Source organism: Coloeus monedula (genome assembly GCF_965178545.1).
Source record: "Coloeus monedula genome assembly, chromosome: 23".
Taxonomy (NCBI): Eukaryota; Metazoa; Chordata; class Aves; order Passeriformes; family Corvidae; genus Coloeus; species Coloeus monedula.
This window is the reverse complement of record NC_138803.1, coordinates 6,266,516-6,287,045: the sequence shown is the minus strand read 5'-3', so window position 1 is coordinate 6,287,045 and position 20,530 is coordinate 6,266,516. Positions and strand designations below refer to the sequence as shown.

The 20,530-nt window shown below is 54.3% G+C and overlaps 1 protein-coding gene across 2 annotated transcripts in view; it reads left to right on the top strand.

Annotated features, from left to right (window-relative positions):
- Positions 1 to 20,530, top strand: part of PLXNA2 (plexin A2) — a 138,763-nt gene that overhangs the window by 44,349 nt on the left and 73,884 nt on the right. For both annotated transcript variants that reach the window (XR_014227050.1, XM_082296228.1), the window contains exon 4: positions 7,705 to 7,839. Coding sequence is in view for 1 of the 2 variants with exons in the window: in XM_082296228.1 (XP_082152354.1) it covers positions 7,705 to 7,839 (135 nt within the window). In the remaining variant the exon portion in view is untranslated. The remainder of the gene's footprint in view (positions 1 to 7,704; positions 7,840 to 20,530) is intronic.

Below are 20,530 nucleotides of genomic sequence, written 5' to 3'. Positions count from 1 at the left end.
ACTGAAGCTGCCCGGAGCAGGAGGAGCAGGGGTGGGGCAGGGAAAGGATGGCAGAGGCTGAGGAGCAGCATGCAGAGGGGTCAGCATGCAGAGCTGTGGCACAGCAACACCCACCTCGTTCCTGCCTCTGGGAGGCCAGAGCTTCATCCCTTTGATGGATTCCTTGCTCGGTGCCCAAATGTAAAGCCTGGAGTGGAGCAGGGCTGTTAATGATTCCCAGCTCCCAGAGAAGCACCGAGACACCTCCTCAAAAATCAAACAGGAGAGTAAAGGGAGGAGGGGCTGACCACAGGGAAAGGACAGCACTGCTCACTGGGGCTCTTCCTGAGGGGACACATTAGAAGGGGACAGGTTTTGAGCCCTGAGCTCTCCTCCTTCTGCTCAGGGAATCCCCAGGACCCCGAGTGTTCCCACCTTTTGAGGGTTGTATCTGATGCTGCTGGAAGGTGCGAGGCTGCTGGCCCTGGACCCCCAGCCATTGTCTCTTTGCAGCAAGTGCTCCAAAAGAAAGCAGCCCTGCTCCTTCTCAGCATTCCCTCATCCCTGGAGCCCCCCAGATTTTTATTCTCTACCTTCTGCTTTTGTATTGAGCCCTCTCCTGCCCTGCATTTCCTCAGTACTATAGAAGACAATTCTTCTGGGCACCTCACACATCATTTTTTTCATCTCGTCTGCTGGTTTTAGCTGATTTAGGGCTGGTCTGTGCCATGCAGTGGTTGGTTCCAGCACCAGGGTGTGCAGAGCCTTCCTGAGGGCACAGAATGGGAACGAGCTTCCCTCTGGACAGGAGGGAGAGCTGGGCCTCCAGGAAAAGACAATGCTGCTGATTTAAAGCACCATGCAAAGCAATCCAACCTCGCCAGCCCAAATTTGATTCTAATGAATCCATCCCCGGAAGAATACTACTTAATTAATTAGCAGCTCATTTGCATGAGGTGGCATGTTATTAAAGTTCTGCTGCTGCAAGTGGGGCTGTGACAAGGTGTGAGCTGACAGCTTTTCAAATAAAAAGTCTTTTCAAGGAATGATCTCCCGAACTGGCAGCTTTGTTCTAAACGAGCCTCTCATGCAGTAATAAATTAAAGACATGGGGCTGCTGATTAGGCTCTGCATGGTGCCTCTGTGCCATCCTCCCTGCTTCATCCTGCAGGATCAGCTCTGCACAAGGGTGGAGGGAGCAGAAGGATGGGAGAAGGAAATAAAGGTGTGGAGAAAGAAAGAACCTCTTCAGTGGCAGTTTCTCTTAAGGGTTTGTCCTGTCAGGATCTCTGAGCTGCTGCTTCACCCCAGCAGTTGGCTCCTTCCCCTCCAGAACCCTGCAGAAAGGCAGCAAGGGATCCTTCTCCTGATCTCCTTCCTCATGGGAATGGGAAGAACTGTGTTCATGGAAAAAATGTTCGTGGAATCTCTTCTGGCAGATCCAACATTGTGGGTGCACCCCAAAGCTGCTCCTTCACCTTGGCGTGGCAGCTGGGTGTCCCTGGCCAGGGGACAGCGGGGCTGTTGGACCAGGTCATGGGCTCACAGAATGGTTTGGGCTGGAGGGACCTTAAAGCTCATCCTGTTCCATGGGCGTGGACACCTCCCAGTGCCCCAAGGTGCTCCAAGCCCTGTCCAACCTGGCCCTGGCCACCTCCAGGGGTGGGACATCCAGAATCCATTTGGTGCAGCAGCCTGCTGAGCGTGGTTTGAGCTTTAACAGGGAAGGAACAGTGGGGTTTAATTTGTTTTGTATTTCAAAACCTCCCTGGCCTTCCCTGGAGGTGAGCTCACACTCAGAAATGCCAAGATTGAGTGCTCAGGTGTCTGTTCCACCCTGGGCAGGCTGCAGTACACTTGCCAGAGGCAGGAAGCCTTCCCTGGAGGAGCAGTCCCCGACGCCTGGCGCTGCAGCCGCAGGAAGCGCGAGTTAATTCGGGTTGGTTTGTTTGTTTGTTTGTTTGTTGGCGGCGTCACCAGCGCGGTGCCCGGCGGTGTGTGTGTGCTGCAGACACAGCCCCGCTCCCCACGGAGCCGCTGCCAGCCCGGGGGGCTCTCGGTGCCCCCTCAATTAGCCCAGCACTTCCTCTGCCTCCCGGCGCCTCTGGGGAGCTGCAGCTTCCCGGGCTGTGCCTTTGAACGCTGAGCTAACATTTCCCAAACAGAAAGGATGGGAAGCACAAGTGGGTGTGAAGCAGATGCACAGAGACGTTTCTGACACCGGTATTGGACCCACTGAGCCCTCAGCTCTGTGAGCAGTGTGGGGCACGGAGGCTGAGCAGAACACGCCCAGGCTGGAGGCCCCCTGCCTCCCCCTGCCCAGCACCACGTTACCTGCGAGCGCCCAGACCTGCCCCTGGCACCTGCTCCCCTCTGCCCATCCCTTTCCCAAGGAATTAGCCCAGGCATCCAGCGGCACAGCCAGGAGAGCCTGCACATCCTGGAAGGGAGGAATTGTCTGAGCCGAGGGCAATTTAATCCGTGGGGAAAGGTGGGATCCAAGTGAGGCAGGGGACAGAGGAGGTCTGTCCCCTTGCACCTCGGGCTTTCCTGAAGTTCAGGGAGGGGATGGAGGAGGGAAAGCTCTCCAAGAAACGGGATTAGAGTTGGAAAACATGAGCAGAGAGAGGTGGTCATGGCTTTGTCCCTGCCTGGATGCTCTGTGTGCCCTGTGCCCAGCAGCAGCAGCAGGGAGAGGCTGGGAAGCACAGCTGGGTTTGCTTGGATGGAGCTCTCGTGTCCCTTTGAAGTCCAAAAGGCAGAGGAATGGTGACACCTGGACACGTGTGGCCCTCATGGAGGACAGGGGGAGCTGGGGGAGTCTTGGGGTGATCCCACCAAAGTGCCAGGGACCTGAAATCCAGACTTTGAGCAGTCTCCTGGCAGATGAGAGGGTGACACGATGCCAGCGGCTGCTTGTCACTGGCCCCACTGGTTCATCCCCTTCCCAGCCAGAGCTGCCACCCATCACTGATGCCACAGCTGCCCTGCTCAAGGCCCCTCTCAGGCACTTCGGGAAAGAAAGATCTGTGTGTGGAAATTTAAGGAATGTTCCTGGCACCAGCAGGCAGCGCTTGAGGAAAACTCATCTCCAACACAACCCCGAGCAGGGCTCCCTCCAACAAACCCTTCACCAAACTGAATTCTCTCCCCAGGGTTTTGCAAGGCCAACCCCAGCAGTGATTAGTGAGTGTATTTAATGTTTAGTTGGACAGTGTAATTCAGGAAAGGATGGATTTTCTGCTCCCTCAGGGACCAGGTCCCTTGGTCTCCAGGAGCTGCTTTGCTCCCAGCCCCTTCTCCTGGCAGCGCCGTGACTCCTGCAGGGAACCCATCCATCGATGGGCTGACTTTGGGGCAAGGACAAAGGTGATGCCCACTGTGACAGATCCATTCCAGCCTAATTTGGGAGGAATGCATAAAGAAAATGTGACAGGAGAGAAGGAGACTGGGAGATGAGGGAGCCTGCAGGTAATGAAGTTAATTGGATATGCTGATTTGAATTGGATGTGCATGTAAGGTTCGTCATTAACTTCCTCACGGACACATCTATGATTCAAAGGAAAGATACTTAATGGGATTACTGTTTCACTTGAATTCCGAGGGGGAGACTTCCCACATGCAGAGGAGGGAGCCCAGTCCATTCCTGGTGTTCCTGCCTGCAGGAGGGGTGTGCAGGGAAACTTTTCCAGGGCTGGGCTTCTCCTCCCGTGGATGGGGACGTGGTGAGGGGTGCTGCCGGAGGCTCGGGCCCCTTGCACACCTGCATTAGCAAATTCAGATCCCAGATGTGGGGTGGATTGGCAGAATGATCCTCAGAAACACCCCCACTTCCCTGGCTTTAGTAGTGGTCTGGAAATGGGTCCAGTCCGGACCAGCAGCAAAGCTGGGGGGTGCCTTGCTCCCAGAACTCCACAGAGGGTCTGAAGGGCTCTTGGAAACTTCTCGGGTAATGATTTGCAATTCCAGTTCTGGATTCTTCCCTCCTGGAGGTGGCTGAAGGTGTCAGAGGATGCAGGACCAAGAGCATCACACAGGCCCAGCTTTTCACTTCGTTGTCATTAAAAAAATAATCAAGTTCAGGCAGTGCCTGCTGCTCCTGGCCCTGGGAATCATCTCAGGAGCCCCTCCATTGCCTCCCTGGCTCTTTCCACATGGCAGCCCAAAGTGCTTTGGGACTCAGCAGGTGCCTGCAGATGTGGGGAGGAGCTGCAGCTCTGGAGGAGTTAATGGGTGGCCTTGCTGCAGGACCCAGGGTGGGGAATCAGTCCCTTCATGCATGGACTTATTCAGCTGTTTTTTCTGGCATCAGGCATTCCATCATGAGTCAGCCTCGTGGAAACACCCGTAATGAAAGCAGACAGGTAATTTAATCATGGAAAGTTCCTACAAAGAGATCCAATGTCTTCTAATGGGAGCCTGCTGGGAGGGACTGGAAGGGAGTGCAGAGATATCCCAGCACTGGCACTGGCTGGGCAGAACACCTGAGGGGAGCTTTCCTACAAGAGGTGTGCTGGAGCTTCATGTCCAATTAGATCCTTGAATGGCTTCTACATGGCAGCATCCCGGTGGCACAATGTGGTATTTTGCTAATCTCTGGTGATAAAGCCCAGCTTACGCCTGCAGCTGCATTGTGGGGGTATTACAGAGCTCAGTGTGAGCCCAGCTCTGCAGAGCTGCAGCTCCCTGCACCCAGCACATCCTGCTCCATCCCGAGGGGCTGCTGCTGGCCCTGCGAGCCAGGGATGAGTTTGGATTTGCAGATTATGTCATTAGGGACTTCTCAGGAGAGATTTGTAAACATCCATCAGGAGGGGAGGGCTGCATCTGGCCCAAGCTGCTCTTCTGGTTCGTGTCCGAGTGTGGGAGCCTGTGGTGTGTCCTCCTGGGCTCTGCTGTCCCTCTGATCCCCATTCCAGCTCACTGAGGTGCCTCTCCCTGCACCTGCCTGCTCCACCCCTCCTGACCCTGCTTCCCTCTGTGCCTCTCCGTGCCATCACTGTGTTAGGAGACAGGGAGAGTGAGGGGACATAACCAAACAGCACCACCGGAGCCCAGCCCCACCCCTCTGCTCCCCTCTCCCTCATCGCCGTGCCGGGATGAGCCCTGGATTCGGGACGAGCCCAGAGGTGCAGGGTTGGTCCCACGCTGCTGTTCCAGGGACAGGTCAGGAGCTGTCTGGCCCTGGGAGGGCACCCATACGTGAGGCAGACGAATTATTTCCCTCTCCAGACGTCAACAAGAAGCTTCCTGCTGTGTGAGATGATCCCTTTCTTTTTCCTCATCCACAGGAATCATCGCTCTTCTCTGACATCATCATTTGTTGCCATGGAAACCGAGCCCTCAGCAGGAGATGCAGTGGAGCATCCTGGTGTCAGTGGGTGCCTCTCAGCCCTGGGCTGTGGGCAGGGGGCTCTGGGGTATCTGGGGGCTCAACACCCACCCAGGGAGTGGGGCAGGGGGGCAGAGGGCTCTGCTGTCCCCTTGTCCCATGCCCTGAGCCACCTCACCGTGACAGGCTCCAGGAGAGCCCCAGGGCTGCTCCCCGGCCTTCGGGGGGGCAGGAGGGTGCAGGCAGCACCCAGCACCCCGTGCTGTGTCCCAACACTCCCATTGCAGGCACGGCTCCGAGCCCTCGTCCAGGCTGGAGGAGCCATCGGGCACACGGCGCTGTCTCCAACCCAGAGCTGCAATTCCCAGTTGGAATTGGTCTGCACCAGGCTTGTCCAGTGGTATCTCTCTTTATTAGCCCTGTCTGACCTCATTACTAGAAAGAAGCTCAATTTAACGAGCTGCCGGTGCCCTGAGGGAACTCTGGAAAACAGTTGTTTTTCACAAAGGCTGCTGATCCTTCATGTCCGGAGCTTCCATTCCGGTCCGGCCATTAATCAGGTGTTTGCATGGAGCTGGCTGTGGATCCCTGACAGCCCCGAGTTCTGCTGTTTATTCCTCAAGTGATTTTTGTCCCTCTGTCCCTGGTGGCTCCCAAAGCAGCGTGGGTGACTCGGGCTGCAACACCCAGTGAGGCACTGGGCTCATACTGGTGTGAGCCTGCCTCTAACTCTCGGTGTTTCACGGGGGCTGTGATGATCCTAATTCTCACAGGTGGAATTAAAGCAGGATTTGACCTTCTGCCTTCTGGGGGATTTTGCTTTCTGAAAATTCAGGGCTTTCCAGGCAGGCTTGGGCTGGCAGCTTAATCCTGCCAGAGGCTCCGTGCCTGGCTGTGGGTGTTCAACAGACCACTCACATTCCCACCTGATGTTCTTTTATAGCACTGAAATCTCAGGAGGTAAAGGGAAAAAGAGAGAAATCCAGAAAATAAATGTGTTTGTGTGTACCCAACGTGTCTGTACATGGCAGGAGGCACCGAGGCTCTTTCCAAGGGGAGGATTTATTCAGAGCAGGGTGTAGGGGAGCGTCTCTGCTCTCGCAGGGTGAAGATCTCCTGGTATTTCCAGCTGGGGTGGCTCATTTCTCAGATAAATCATAAGATGCTTAACAGCCTGCTCCCTTACCTCCTGGGGACGTGAACCAGAAAAAAGAGCCAGCCCTTTCTGTGCTCCCTCCTGCCTCTTCCAAAGGTTTAGGCTTCGGCTTTTCCTGCCTTTGCAGCCAGGCAGGGAATAACGGAGCAGCAGAACGGGCTGGGGCAGCAGAGCCCGCCTGGAGCAGAGAGCATCTCTGGGATAAGAGGTGTTTCCAGGGCCGTGTTGCCTCTCCTGCATGGGCAGCAGGCTCATCCCGGCCCATTCCCGGCCATTCCCGGCCATTCCCGGCCCATTCCCTGCCATTCCCGGCCCATTCCCGGCTCCCTGGCCCGGCAGCGCTGTCGCTGCGAGCCCTTGGCTCTCCCAGCCCCGCACACACCGCGTTGCCATCCATTGGCTCTCCAAATATGCAAATCCTGGTGGGAAAGACAATGTAAATAGTTTGTTTATCCTCCTCCCTTCCCCTCGCACAGCCCCTGAGGCCATCAATTATTAACTTTGGGAAGAGAAGGCGGCTGCTGGCAGGGACGGCGTTTGTCACAGCCTGGGCTGGTTTTCCTGCAGGAGCAGGGAGTTGTTTTGGAGGGACAGAGGGATGCCTGGAGCCCGAACTGAACGGGCCGTGTGGTGCTGTGTCAGAGCTCTGCTCTCCCAGCAGAACGGGCTGGGCTGGCTTTGCCTCACTGAAGCCGGCAGACAGGAAAGTGGCAGCAGCATCTCCAGGTTTTCAGCAGAGATGATGCTCCAGGAGGATTCCGTGGCAGGGAGAGGTGATGGAGAGTGTCCAAGTGTCATTCTATAGGTGTCTAGAGAATTATAAAATAACTCTGCAGTGTCTTGGCTTTGCTGTTGGCTGTAGAGTTTTGTGGTCTCCTTTCAGGCTTATTTTAGAGAGAACCTTAAAAGTTTACAGTTTTCCTTCCCCCTGGATGGTCAATCACAGCTCACTGGCAGTCTCTGTGCTCACCTTGCAACCACAAAACTTTCTCATTATTTCAGCTGGATTGGGAAAATCACATTGGCTCCAGTGGAGAAGGAACCTTTGCTCCAGCTCCTGCTCCCACACACTGCCTGCTGGCTCCTTACTCCCTCTCCAGCTGGGAGCTGAGATTTTTGAATTAATTCCTTTTCCTACCTTGTCCCCCTCCTCCTCCCATCACCCCACCATCCCCCGAAATAAAGCCGGAATTTGGCTGCTGTGAGATCCGCTCTGATCTGTGTGTGCTCCTTGCAGATCCGGGCAGACGGCCCTCCCCAGGGCGGCATTCAGTACGAGGTGCTGACAGTGTTCAAGGACGGGAGCCCGGTGCTGCGAGACATGGCCTTCTCCATCGACCACAAGTACCTGTACGTCATGGCAGAGCGGCAGGTGAGTGTCTGCTCCCCTGACCCCTTCCTGAGGAATGTGCTCTGGAGCGCACCGAGCTGAGCCCCGTGGTGCCGGGATGGGGGCGAGAGGTTGGAGCGCCGGGAGGAGCTTGGGTTTTTCTGCCTGCGAGCAGAGATGGGCGTCAGTGCTCGGGGGAGAGTTGTACCTGCATGTTCCTGGCTGGAAGTGCTGGGAACTGAGCTGGTGTGGGGCTCTGAGCCATTCGTGCCTCAGTGCTGAGCCGCAGGGATTCCAGGGCTGCTGCTCGTGCAGCGACGCTGGCAGGCTGGGGGTTTGCGTGGGTTTGTCTGGGGGCATCCTTCAGCACAGAATCCCAGAATCCCTGAGGTTGGAAAATCCCTCCAGGATCATCGATTCCATCCTTTGCCCCATCCCCACTTTGTCCCCAGCCCAGAGCACTGAGTGCCACTCCCTTGGACACCTCCAGGGATGGGCACTCCCCCTGCCAAGGCCTGACCGCCCTTTTTGTGTACAAGTTCTTCCTGAAATGGCTGAACTGATGGGGGCTTTATTTCTCTGTGTATTTCTTTGTTTGTTTAGCTATTTACCAGCGTGTTTGAAGGGGTTGCCAGTGAGTGATGCTGCACAGAGGGGGGACCAGGCTCCACTAACCCCGGCTCTGCTCTGTGCCAGTTCTGCTCCTGCCCCGGGGTGGTGCCCACCCCAAAAAAGCACAACCCAAGTGATTATGATGGGAATTGATGGCTGGCAGTCCACGGGAGGCTGGTGCTGGGGGAGCCAGAATGATGGCAATAATCTGGGGCCTTCTGTTCTTCTCTGAGGCACAGAACCACTCGGAGCCCCCCCACTCAGATTTCTGGGCTCACTGGCTCTGCCGAGCGTTTTCCTGGCTGTTCCTCAGGCCTGTGGGATTCAGGTTAATAGGGCTGGTGCCTTGTGGGTGCTGGAGGCAAGGGAAGGGCTGCACCTGGAGCTGTCTGGGTGCTGTTAAATTGTTCTGTGTGCAGTGAACCCTCTGGTCACTGGCAGCTTTCCACCTGTCCTCCCTCCCACCTGCTCTGAGGTGCTGCAGGGAGGTGTTGGTGTGATCAGGGATGTTCTGATGGGGATAGAGAGCAGCTCCCCTTGTACTTTGCACTGGGAGCCTCCAGCTCCTCCCAAAGCCAGCAGAACTGTTCTTCTAACCTACGGCAAGAAAGAAAAAATTGGGAAACCCTTTGCTTGGTTATAAGGTCATTTAAAAGCAGGGAAGAAATGTTTTAGAAGAGGGCAAAGTCTTCTCCCTGCTGGAAGCATCGAGTGAATGAATCCCTGATGCTGAGGAAGGCATTTTGTGCTTGTTAGAGGCACTCAGGGACAGACACTTGCATGAGCAGCCGCAAATTTCAGATCCCATTGCAGCTTGGGCTGGGATTAGATGGCAATAAAGGGGATCTGTGCAAACTTTGCAATTGAATTATTTTATTCAAATGTTAATGCTTGGTCACTTTGTGCAGGAGCCACGTGCTGCCGTGCTCCCACCAGGGAGGAAACGACCCAGTGTGGATCTCAAACAGTTGAGGAACTGTTTTCATTAGGAGCGAAATCCAGTGGGAATGCCTCTAACTCATCTTTTATGAGGCAAGAGCATCTTAATATTCATCAAAGCACTAATTTGCTTAATTGTGAAACAAAAAGATGTGAAGAGAATTAGCAAATAATAGAATATTCCTGGAACATCAACTCCATTTTCAGCCACAGCTCTGCCTTGGGGAGACTCCAGGAGCTGGGGGCTGTTGCCTCTCATTCCTTGCAGGATTTGCCACAGGATTTGCCTTTTGCCCTCGTAGCAGTGCGTGCTTTGGGTCCCAAAATCCCAGCATCCGATGCATATGGATCTTGTCAGCTCCTGTGACCCCAGTGTCCCCATCCTGGCAATGTGATAGTTCAGCAAAGTGCAGCCAAGAATATATTTTTCCCTGGGTTCTCTATAGAGGAGGCTGATGGTTGGAAAGGGGTCAGCACCAAGAGGAGGAGACAGGTCCAGTGGCTCCAGAGGGCCGAGGCTGTACATGGTGGGAGGTGCCCTCAGAAGGACTGAGAATGTACAGCAAAAAAAGGCCTCTGAAGGCTGGAAATTCAGAGCAAACAGAAATTCTGCCACAGGAAAATGGCACCGAGAGCAGCTGCTCCTAGCAGGGATGGGCTGCACCCTAACGTGGGGGGAGGATTGTCCAGAGCCAGGATTTGAGTATCTGCCGAGACAGAAACAGGCCAAGGCCTGTGCCAGAGCACGGCTCTCGAGAAACGGCCGGGGCTGTGGAACTGAGCTGGGGAAGGGGCTCCCCAAGAGAGCTGGGGCAGCTCCTGAGCTCCTTCGGGCTCGGGGACAGCCAGCCCTGGGACAGGATCTCGGTGCAGCACCGGGACTGTGGGGATGCTTCCCGGCAAAGGATGGAGCTCCTCGGCACGGAGCCCGCCTCCCTTCTGTGCTAGCAGCAGCCAGGACCAGCTTTGTGCTGAAATGCACCCGGGAAAGGAGCCTCTCCCTGCTCAGAGCTGTGGTTGTAGGCACAGCCCTTCCCCGCTCCCCTGGCTCCTGTCCCAGCCCCGTCTGTGCTTTGCTCCAGTTTTTTCCTCCCTCTTTTTTTGAGCTCTCCCTGAGCCTTTCATGTCTCGCTGCCAACTCCTTCCAAAGCAGAATATTTGACATTTGATTTCACTCCCACAAAGCACAGGAGCAACAGTTGCACAGCCCAATCCGGGGGAGAGAGGAATAAAGAAACTTTGCTTCCAGACACTCGGAGTTCTGCAACCACGCAGTTTAAGGGTGGTTATTAGGAGCTGTGTCAGGTTTCAGATACTCAGAAGGGGAAAAGAGAAGTGGTTCTCACCCTGTTTAAAGCAGGAATTAATTTCTCTGTGTTTCTGGAGCAAACAAAGCCCATTTCTGCCCACAGGCTGAGCAAGGCTCGGAGAGAGCTGGGTGGTGATGGGAGATGAAGATGGAGATGGAGATGGAGATGGATGGCACTGGAAGAGCTTTGTGGGGTTCCAGGGTGGGTCTGGCAGGTGCTGACAGAGTTACTGTCCCCAAAATCCCAATTTTTGGGTCCTGTCCCCAAATTCACCATGAGTTCTGTGGTGGGTCAGTGTTGGGGGGACCAGCACGGCTGCAGTTAGGAGACCATGGCTCTTCTCAGCCACTGCCTCGTTTTTCACAGACAGGCAAATTCAATTAACAGTTCCTATCAGAAAAAAAAACAAAAACCCCACAAAAAATAAAATATTGAAGTGGAATCAATGACGTTGCCCCTTTACTGGCCACGGGTGAGATGTGGGCATGCACCCAGGGCTGATCAAACAGCAGGTGAGGGGTTAATGGCAATGCCCTGACAAACGTGGGGCCACCAAGAGCCCCACAATTAAAAATTTCCCATTTTATCAGCGAGTCTGTCACAGAGCCCACCCCAACAACCCCTGCACGTGCAGGAAATCTTCTCTGCTTTCTTCCCTTCAGAGGGAAGGACTGGGGCTCGCAGAAGTGCTGGTGACACTGAGGAGAAGTGGCTCTGCAGTGCAGTTGTGGAGCAGGAATTGTCTGCCTGTCGGGGACACAGTCGGGTTCTTCACTGTGTGAGAGCTCGGCGCGTTCCAGTTCCACCAGCCCTGTGGGATGAAGGGGATTTGATGGCCCCAAGGCCGCAGGAGCCCCCTCTGCTCCCTGGGGCAGCAGCTCTGCCTTGGCTCCCATCCACCCCCAGCCCTGGCAGGGCTGCTGGGCACACTGCAGCCAGGCCTTATGGAAGCACCAGCAAAAGTGGGGCCAAAGATTTTTGCAGTTCTTGGCAGAAGAACGAGTTTGGCTATTTTTAAGCCGGGAGTGAGAGGAGCTCAGTCAAACCCGGGGCAGGGATTGCCGGCTCCAAAAGATTTCACCACCTAATCAAGGGCTGTAAACGTGGAATTTAAATCAGCAGGATCGAAACGCCCGCAGGAAGCACTCCTTGGAAGGAACATCCTTGTGTTGTGGGGAGGAAAACATCCCAGGAGGGCTCTTTCCATCCCTGCCAGCTCCAAGCCCTGTCCACCCTGGTTTTGAAGTCTCCAGGGACGGGGCAGCCGCAGCTCCTCCTGACCTATCCCCAGACCTGTTGCTTTTCCACCAACTAAATTTCCCCCCTCCCTCTCCACATCCATCACTGTGGCTTTAGGTAAAGAAATTGTCTTTCAGTCTGCTTTTAGGAGCAGTGAAATATTTGCTTTGCAAGTGCCCCTGTGCCAGGAGCTGCAGCTCTCCAGGGATAATTTGTTGTGCATTCCCCTGGCCTGTAACCCCAAGAGGTTTCAGTCTTGTGAAAACTGCTTTGTTTTGGACTGGACTTTCTGGATGCTGATTGAGGGGGAGGCAGACGGGAGCTGCCCGGATGATTTAGGAGAGGTTGGGATTGGAGCGAGGGCTGAGAAAAGCAGGGGAGCCCATCAGTCCTGGAGCAGCAGGGCTGTAAATACTGATGGTGTCCTGAAAAGAACTGAGAAAACATGATAAAAAATTCAGGAGATGTGGATAAAAGGGTCTGGAGTCATCAAGAGGGAAAAAATGAACAGATTAAATTTTTAACTACATTATCTGCTAGTTGAACAGCCAGTTAGCTGGACATAATCTCAGCAGACTTTGAACACTGGCACAGGGCAAAGGGCTCGGCTGAATCCCACCAGAGGTGTCCGAAATCCTGTCTCCCGTGGACTCCTCCACCTGCTCATCCTGTGCCAGCCTTTGCCCACAGGCTGGGACAGAGAGGGAGCTCGGGATGGGGAGAGGATCCTGGAGGAAGGGCTGTGCCCCGTGGGGTGTTGCACAGCTCCTCTTCCACGCCACCTGCTCCTCCTCCACCCTCCCCAAGTTCCTGGCTTGACGCTGACTTTTTCCACTTCCCTCCCCGCGGCCAATTAAGAAATTCTGCTAAAAACTTGCCTGAGATCATTAACAATGCCTCTCTGACAAGGAGGATGTGTTAATTAACATCAATTGACCAAGAAGCCCAGGCAGGTGGGACAGCCTGCTGCCTCTGCGGTGCCCTGCTGCCAGCACATTTGTCAGGCCTGCAGAGCTCTGGCCCTGCTGGGGCTCTCGTGCTGGTGGCCAGACTGGTTCCAGTGCCTCCCCACAGCCCCCAGCTGGCCGGGATGTCTGTCCAGACACAAAACAAATGTGGGCAGCTCAGGGCAGAAGCTGTTGAGGTGAGGAATCCTTGAAGAGGAAACTTTCCGGGAAGAAGTGGTGGAAAGCGCTGCAGTGTGAGCTCGGGGTCGGTGGCTTTGTTTTTCCTGGATGAGTTCTATTTCAGACATTGCTCGTGTGGTTGTTCCTTTCAAGTGCTGCCTGCCTTTGCCTGCAGTTTGTTTGTTTTGCTTCGGTTTTTCTTTGTATTAGGGCTGTTTCTTCCCCTGCCAGTCACAGCCACAGGGTTCCCATGTGTTTGCTTCGGCATTTGCTTCCCTTTCCAATTCCTCCTCTTCCACAGACCCATTGTTCCATTCTCAGGCGAGCCACCACAGTCCTGAAGTATTTCTAGAATTTCCCTTACGTGCGGGTTCCCAGGCACAAAGCCTCAGCTCCCCAGTGCTGCAGGGCTTCTAAAGGGACCTGTGGCATCCTCAGGAGCTGGGGCAGGTCTGGTGTCCCTCCAGATTTGATGCCACCACCCCTGCTCCATCCTGAAAGAAGCTGAGTTCATGGAATTCCAGAATTTTTGGGGTTGAAAAGAACCTTAAAGATCATTTTGTTCCAAGCTCTGCCATGGGCAAGGCCACTTTCCACTGTCCCAGGTTGTCCAGAGCCTCGTCCAGCTCCATGGATGATGCTGATGGATTTGAGCTGGGTGTGGAATGCTGCAGAGCCCTGGCTTTGCTGCAGGATCTCCTGTCAGGATGGACAGACAGACCCAGGTGTCCTTCCTTAACAGCAGCAATGACAGACAGAGTATTCCCAGCAGGGAAAATGGCTTGAAGGAGAGATCTGAAATGTCACACTTGGTGCTCAGCTCTGAAACTTAAAAACAAGTTTGGATTCCTCTTCCTCTTTAAACTTCCCCTCTTCCCCCATTCTCATGGCCCTGGAATGGTTTGTCTTTCCAGCAGATGAGGTTGGTGGGTACTGAGCCAGCGAGGCCGGGAATTGCTCACGCTGGGCGACAACAGAAAGGAAACATAACTCACAATATGCTGAGGGGAGCTCTGAAATTGCACAAATTATTCTATTTTATACTTTAATTAGTTTGAATTAGCAATGGGAATAGATGCATAAAATGATCCAGTGAAGGGTGAAATGGAAAAAGGGCTGTGGTGTGGAGTACCACTTTATTATTGTGGGGTTTGTGCAGACAACGTGCAGGAGCTCGTCCTGCTGGATCTTTTTCCTGTGAGGACTGCCTCATCCCTGCAGGTGTTTGCCTCATCCCTGCAGGTGTTTGCCTCATCCCTGCAGGAGTTTGCCTCATCCCTGCAGGTGTTTGCCTCATCCCTTCAGGTGTTTGCCTCATCCCTGCAGGAGTTTGCCTCATCCCTGCAGGTGTTTGCCTCATCCCTGGCAGTGTCCAGGGCCAGGCTGGATGGGGCTTGGAGCAGCTTGGGACAGTGGGAGGTGTCCCTGCTCATGGCAGGGGTAGAACAGGATGGGGTTTAAGATCCCTTGCAACCCAAACCATTCCTGGGTCTGTGACTCTGCCAGGAAGGGCAGCAAGTTCAGGCTCTCTCCTGCAGTGCTTCCCTTGGGCCAGGCTTTGCCTGATCTCCTCAAAAGCCTGGGACAACGTGGTGATTTCTGGTGGCTGTGTGGGCTGGGGAGCAGCTGAGACCCCCCCCAGCAGTGCCCTCTCCAGGCTCCCAACTCCTGCTTGGACTGAATCCGAGGCTTGAAGGGGCAGAAGGATTTAAGAGAGTTCAAATCCATCCTGGCTCTTAAACCCTGAGCATCTTTTTCTGCTTTTCCCTCCAAGGTTCTGAAAAATTCCCCCGGATGAGGTGGAACTTGACTCAGGCTCCTGCAGGTTCCAGATAGGTTGAAGATGATGGATATGCCCCAGGGAAAGTGGCTGGAATGGTTTTGCAAGCTGGGACTAAATATAAAAGTTAAAGCTGGTTGTAAAGCAGAAAAAACCCAACTTCTTGTGACGTTTGCTCTTGCTCTCCCTCCTTCTCCTCCCCTGGAAATGTATTTCCTGTTATAAGTTTGCTGTGGCAAGAAACGTTGAGATTTTCTGGAGCATGGGTCTGGCACAGGGATTCCCCTGGGATCCCAAATGGAAATCCTGGGCACCGAACCTGGTGCAGATCCTGCCTTTCTCAACAAGAAACCCCTCCATCCCTGAGGTCCCTCCAGCCCCATCCCTGTGCTGTTCCCAGGAGCCCCTTGATGACTGTGGCATTTCTGGCTGGTGCTGGTGAGGGGAAGGAGCTCCATCAGTAACCCTGTATTTATTTGAGCAGCGAGCAGGAATGTGCCCGGCAGACTAAACACTCCCTGCTCCCCCTGCACCAGGGGCTGCCCCTGCCCTGCCAGGGCCTGGCCCTGCCAACAGTTCTGGGGGCCAGGCAGAGAGGGGGAGCAGCAATCGTGGCCAGGAGCTCTCTGTGTGGGTGTTAAAGAAATTATTTTCATTGTAATCAAGCTTGGGACGTGCTGCTCACACGGGGGGATTGTTGTTTTCCCTCTTTATTTTCCGTCTGCCTTTTCCACCGGTTTCTCTGCTCCAAACCCCACCAGGCTGTGAACATTTTGCTCTCCACTCTCAGATTTTACCCTCCCCAAAGCCCTACGAGATGGAGCAGCAGTATCACTTTTTAGATCAGGATTGAAGCTCTGTGACCTATCCTAAGTCAGGAAATCTGGGAAACCTCCCAAATTTTTAGTCCCACATTCCATTCTTCACTTTGCTGCTGTCCAGGTCGATGCTCCAACGAGGAGGGTGTGGGAAGAGAAGGCAGTGGATGTGGCTTGCTGTGCCAAATAATTTATAAAGACCCCATCGATTTGGGCATCACCTTCCCAACTGCAGCCGGGAGTGACCCTTTAAAATGGATAAATGTTCGTGAAAAGTTGATTCCGGCGCACAAAACCCCCTTGGAAGCTGCAGCAAATGCCCCAGTGCCTGTCCCCGAGGGGGATGCTCCTGGCAGGGCACACAGGTGTGCTGGGCACCATGGCTGCGTCCTGGGGAGCTGTGGGAGCGCCTTCCCTCCCCACAGAGCAGCTGGAAGTGGCCGTAGCCGGCGGCATTTTCCAGGCTTGGCTGAGCAATGGGCTGATCCTTCGTGGCAGCCCTGGAGGTGCAGAGGAGCTTTCGTGTGAGCTGTTGCTGCCAAGCTACACCTGTGAATATTTATAGATCCTGGGCTCATCTTCTCTCCACCCTGGGAACTTCCTCTCTTTCCTCCAAGCCTCCTTGAACTCTGGGAGAGCCAAACTTCTGGGTTTGATGGCAAAAAGCAAAGCTCGAGGGGGGTTTTGCTGTTGCTGCCTTGGAGCCCCAGTTCCACAGAGCATCCCCGGGCTCTGTCCTTCCCAAGTACAAACAGAACAGCATCGCTGACTCCAGCTGCAGACAAAGCAGGGCAGAGAATTTGGGGCTTAAAACCGTGCTGAAGGCTCAACCAGCAGGCTCGTGCTGTGTCTGTAAAGGGAAAGAGGGGGCAGGAGCACTCCATGACCCACTCGTGCTGCCAGGGCTGCTCACCGTCCTTTGTTAGGGAGAAATGGGAAGTGCTGGGTGTTTTCTCCTCTCAGGAGGCAGGAAAAGGCTGTGTTTGGGAGGATGGGTATCCCTGCAGTTGCTGTCTGCAGCCCAGAGGCTGCTCAGTTGCAGAGGAGTTGGCACAGGCGTTCTGGAGCGTGCTGGAAGCTGGCACGGGAAGGCTGCTTTATCTGGCCTTCAGATGGAGCAAAATATTGCTCCAAATGGGCATTGCTGAGGTCAGGGCGGCCATGGAGGGCACAGAGGAGGAGGAGGAAGGTTTTCAGGGAGGAGTTTCTTGCATTGCACAAAGTCTGGATGGGTTTGGGGGTATTTTAAGCCACGAGCACTCTGCTGAAGTTGTGCCACCAGCAGCAGTGACACATTGCCTCCTCCCCTCCCTGGCTCCAGTTCAGAGCGTGTCTCTCCAGTTTCTCTTGCAGCACATATTTATCTGCTCCGTGCCCTTCTGGCTGTTTGATTTGTACTCGTGTTCCCTTTCCAACAGAGGCTGAGCAGAGCGCGGCGGGAGCGGGAGCCACATGGGCAGGGCACACGTGGGGCTGCAGGACCTGCAGGAGGCCAGACTGGCTTGTCAGGGTGTCAGAGATGCTTTCAATTAATTGAATTCAAAGACCCTCTCGGAATCCCGTTCCAGCAGTGGAGAATAGGGAGATTTGAGTAGAGAGGGGGACAAAAAAAAGCCCCGGGCACTGAGGGTCTCTCAGCTGCTGAGGGGGGTGGAAGTGGAATGAGATGAGCTTTAAGGTCCTTTCCAACCCAGACCATTCCAGGATTCTCTAGTTCTAAGACTCTCAGAGGCAGGGACATGCCTTTCGCTTCGTTTGTGACACCCTTAATGAACCTGGGCGGTGCCATGGCCTCCGGAGCCACATCGGAACCCAAACGGCCAAAATCGCGGGACATTTAGGGCAGGATTTGGTCAGGGATCGCTGCCTGCCTGCCTGGTGCTTTGGGCACTCTCTGGAGCTGGGGCAGCCTCAGGGAGGCACAGCCGAGGGAGCGCTGGGGAGCAATTCCCACCCGATCTGCTGGAATGGGGACAGCACTCAGCACTGGGGACCAGGAACGAGGCTTCCTTTGCCTCCTGACAAGCTGCAGTTTTGGCTTTTCCCCATCCATTTAAGAGACTCACAACTGTCAGTGCCCTGGGTGCTATTAACACCTCACTAAGAGCACGGTTCTAAATATCTTAAATTTTATTTTCTTTGTGGAGGAACCAGGGGAAGGATGGGGTTTCACAAATAACTCCTCCCTGTGTGGCTGGGCCTCGGTGTGAGCGAGCAGACAGCGCTGCCCACAAAAACGATTTGCTTAAAATCCCTCCAAAAAGAGCTGACCGCGCTTTTATTTGGAGAAGCTGTGCCAGAAACAGCATTCCCGTGCCGGCAGAGAGGAGAGTGCAAGCTCCAGTTAGACAAAAACAAGCTGGATTTTTCCATTTTAGGTCTTTGCATGGTCCAGGCTGGTGGCCTGGGATCCCGCTCATCCCTGGCACCTTGTCCAAGCGGGATGCTGGAGGAAGTGTTGGATTTGTAGGAGAAATATCCCTGTGAGGCAGCAGCAGGGGATTGGGGGCTGGGTTTAGGCTTTGTTGGGGTGATGCAGGGGAGGCAGCGATCCAGAGCAGCTGGATCCCATCCATAAAGGACCTTGAGCCTTCAGGGTGAATAAGGGGATCAGAGAATCACAGAATACCCTGAGCTGGAAGGCACCCACAAAGACCACTGGGTCCTGGCCCTGCACAGGACACCCCAAAATCCCACTCTGTGCCTGACAGTGTTGTCCAAACACTGAGTTTTGGCTCATTTGAGGAGTATTTTAAGCCATGAGCAGGATTCTGAAGCTGTAGCACCAGAGGCAATGGCTCATTGTCCCCTGGCCTCCCTGGCTCCACTTCAGAGGGTGCTGCTGGTGGTGTCCAGGCAGGGGGTGGCTGGTTTGGGGCTCTCCCTGTCCTCACAGGGGTGCAGGGGGACCACTGGATCAGAGGCAGCCCCCAAAGCAGCTCCCAGGTCCCTTCCCGTGGTGTCCGTGGGGACGGGGAGCGTTCTGCTCATCCAGCAGGACTCCCCAGTGCCAGGAGCGGGACAGTGGCACTGGGATCCCAGCTGGCAATCACCCATCCCTCCCTGAGGCCCTGGCTGTACTCCCCACATCCATGAATTCTCCTGCCGTGGGTCAGTTCCAGTCGGAGCCTCAGTGCCACGGGAGGGGCAGGGTTTGATCTCTGTGGAATCACCCCGATGGCAGCGGTGTCACAGCGCTGAAGGATGGGTGACAACAGGGACAGGAGGCTCCTCCGGAGCTCCCCGTTCTTATTGTCTTTGGGTGCAGAGCAAAAATGTGTAGGCTTCAGGCTAGATTGTGTAAATCTCGTTAGAAAGCCATTCCCAGCTAATGAAACCCTGGGAGAGAGGGATTTGGCTTCCCAGCCCTCAGCCTTGCAGCAAAGGCTGGAATAAATCCATCTCCAGTGGTGTGTGGGCTGCTCTGCCCTCTCCCCGAGCATGGGGGTGTGTTTTACTGGGGGAGCAGCCCCAGGTCAGCATTTGGTGCATCTGCACCTGAATAATTTCAGGTGATAACTATCTTCTCTTCAAAAAAGAAAAAAACCACCCAGAAACAAAACAACAACTGCCGCATGAAGAAACATCACCCGGCCTTTAAGGCTCGTGCAGGAATGGAGAACAGCCTTGTGAATAATTCGGCCTCCCCCTGCAGCTCGCTGGGCACTGGGTATTAATTCCAGGGGCCAGAGCTGTTAAGCAAAGCTGTTGAAAGGAGGGATGTGAGATAAATTCACCTCATCTTGGGCTATTTGTGTAGGCTGGGGCTGTGCCTGCCACAGCCATGGATCCCACCCGGGGTCATGTTTGTTTGGCTGCGCCTTTATTGCTCTAAGTGTGAATTTAGCAGCTCCTACCGGGTGAAATACGATTGTCTTTGTGCTCCGTGGCCAGGCTGGGCTTTGCTGAAGTTCTGAGTGCAGCTGCTGCAATGTTTTGGTTTATTAACACAGATACAAGGCAGAGACACAGCCCTGGGCTTCAGCTGCAGGATTTGTGCCCAGATTTGTCCCTTCCCTGCAGGTTTGGGGTGATTTGAACACCCAGGGCTGGCTGCCATCCCCATCCCTGGAGAGATCCGTGATCCCTCGGGTCCCAGCCCATCCTTGTGCTGGGCCTTCCCTTCCCTGCAGGCACCGAGGCAGCAATTGCTCTGTTCTCTGCTTTTTCTTGATTTATCTGTTTTTCCCTCGCCTGTCTTGCCTTTGTCACCCGTATACATCTATATATCCATGTATCCATCTCCCTATGTACTTATCCAACAAGTGAGATGCAAATCCCGCAGTGCAGAGGCGTCCAGGCCCATCTGGGACAGCACAGGCTGCTGGAAATATTTCCATTGTTTTGCATTCCCTTTCCCTCTGCCTGTCCCAAAGAACACAGGGGTATCCTGGGCGTGTAATGAAGCCCCTGAAGGGTTAAACAGTTATTTCTTTTCCGCCTCTAACTAATCTTTTTTAATGCTTGACAGGCTCATGTTCTGTAATTGAATGCATTTTTATTTAGAAAATAACATTTAGTGCCACTTTGGATTTCCAATTATTCTTCAATCGGACTTTGAGGGCCTAATGTCTTTGTCACTTGGATGTGTGCAGGAGATGGCAACATCAGAGCAGACAAGAGCAAATTATTTCCACTACTGATTACTAGGCTTGGGAGGAAAATACGCAGGGACAAATTTAGTCTCAGCATAAATGTATGAAAATGAGTTCAAGCACTGCTCCAGCAGCAGCTCTGTGCCGTGGCTCGGTGCGGATGGGAAGCACCTGCCCGGCTCATCCTGCAGCTTCCTGCAACAACCAGGGAACCTTCGGGAGGAGGGGAAGGGAGAGGCTCGGTGACAGTGGAAAAGCCTCCAAGGAATGGGAGCTGCAGCGTCCACCTGGATCTGTCTGTGGTGCTCAGGAT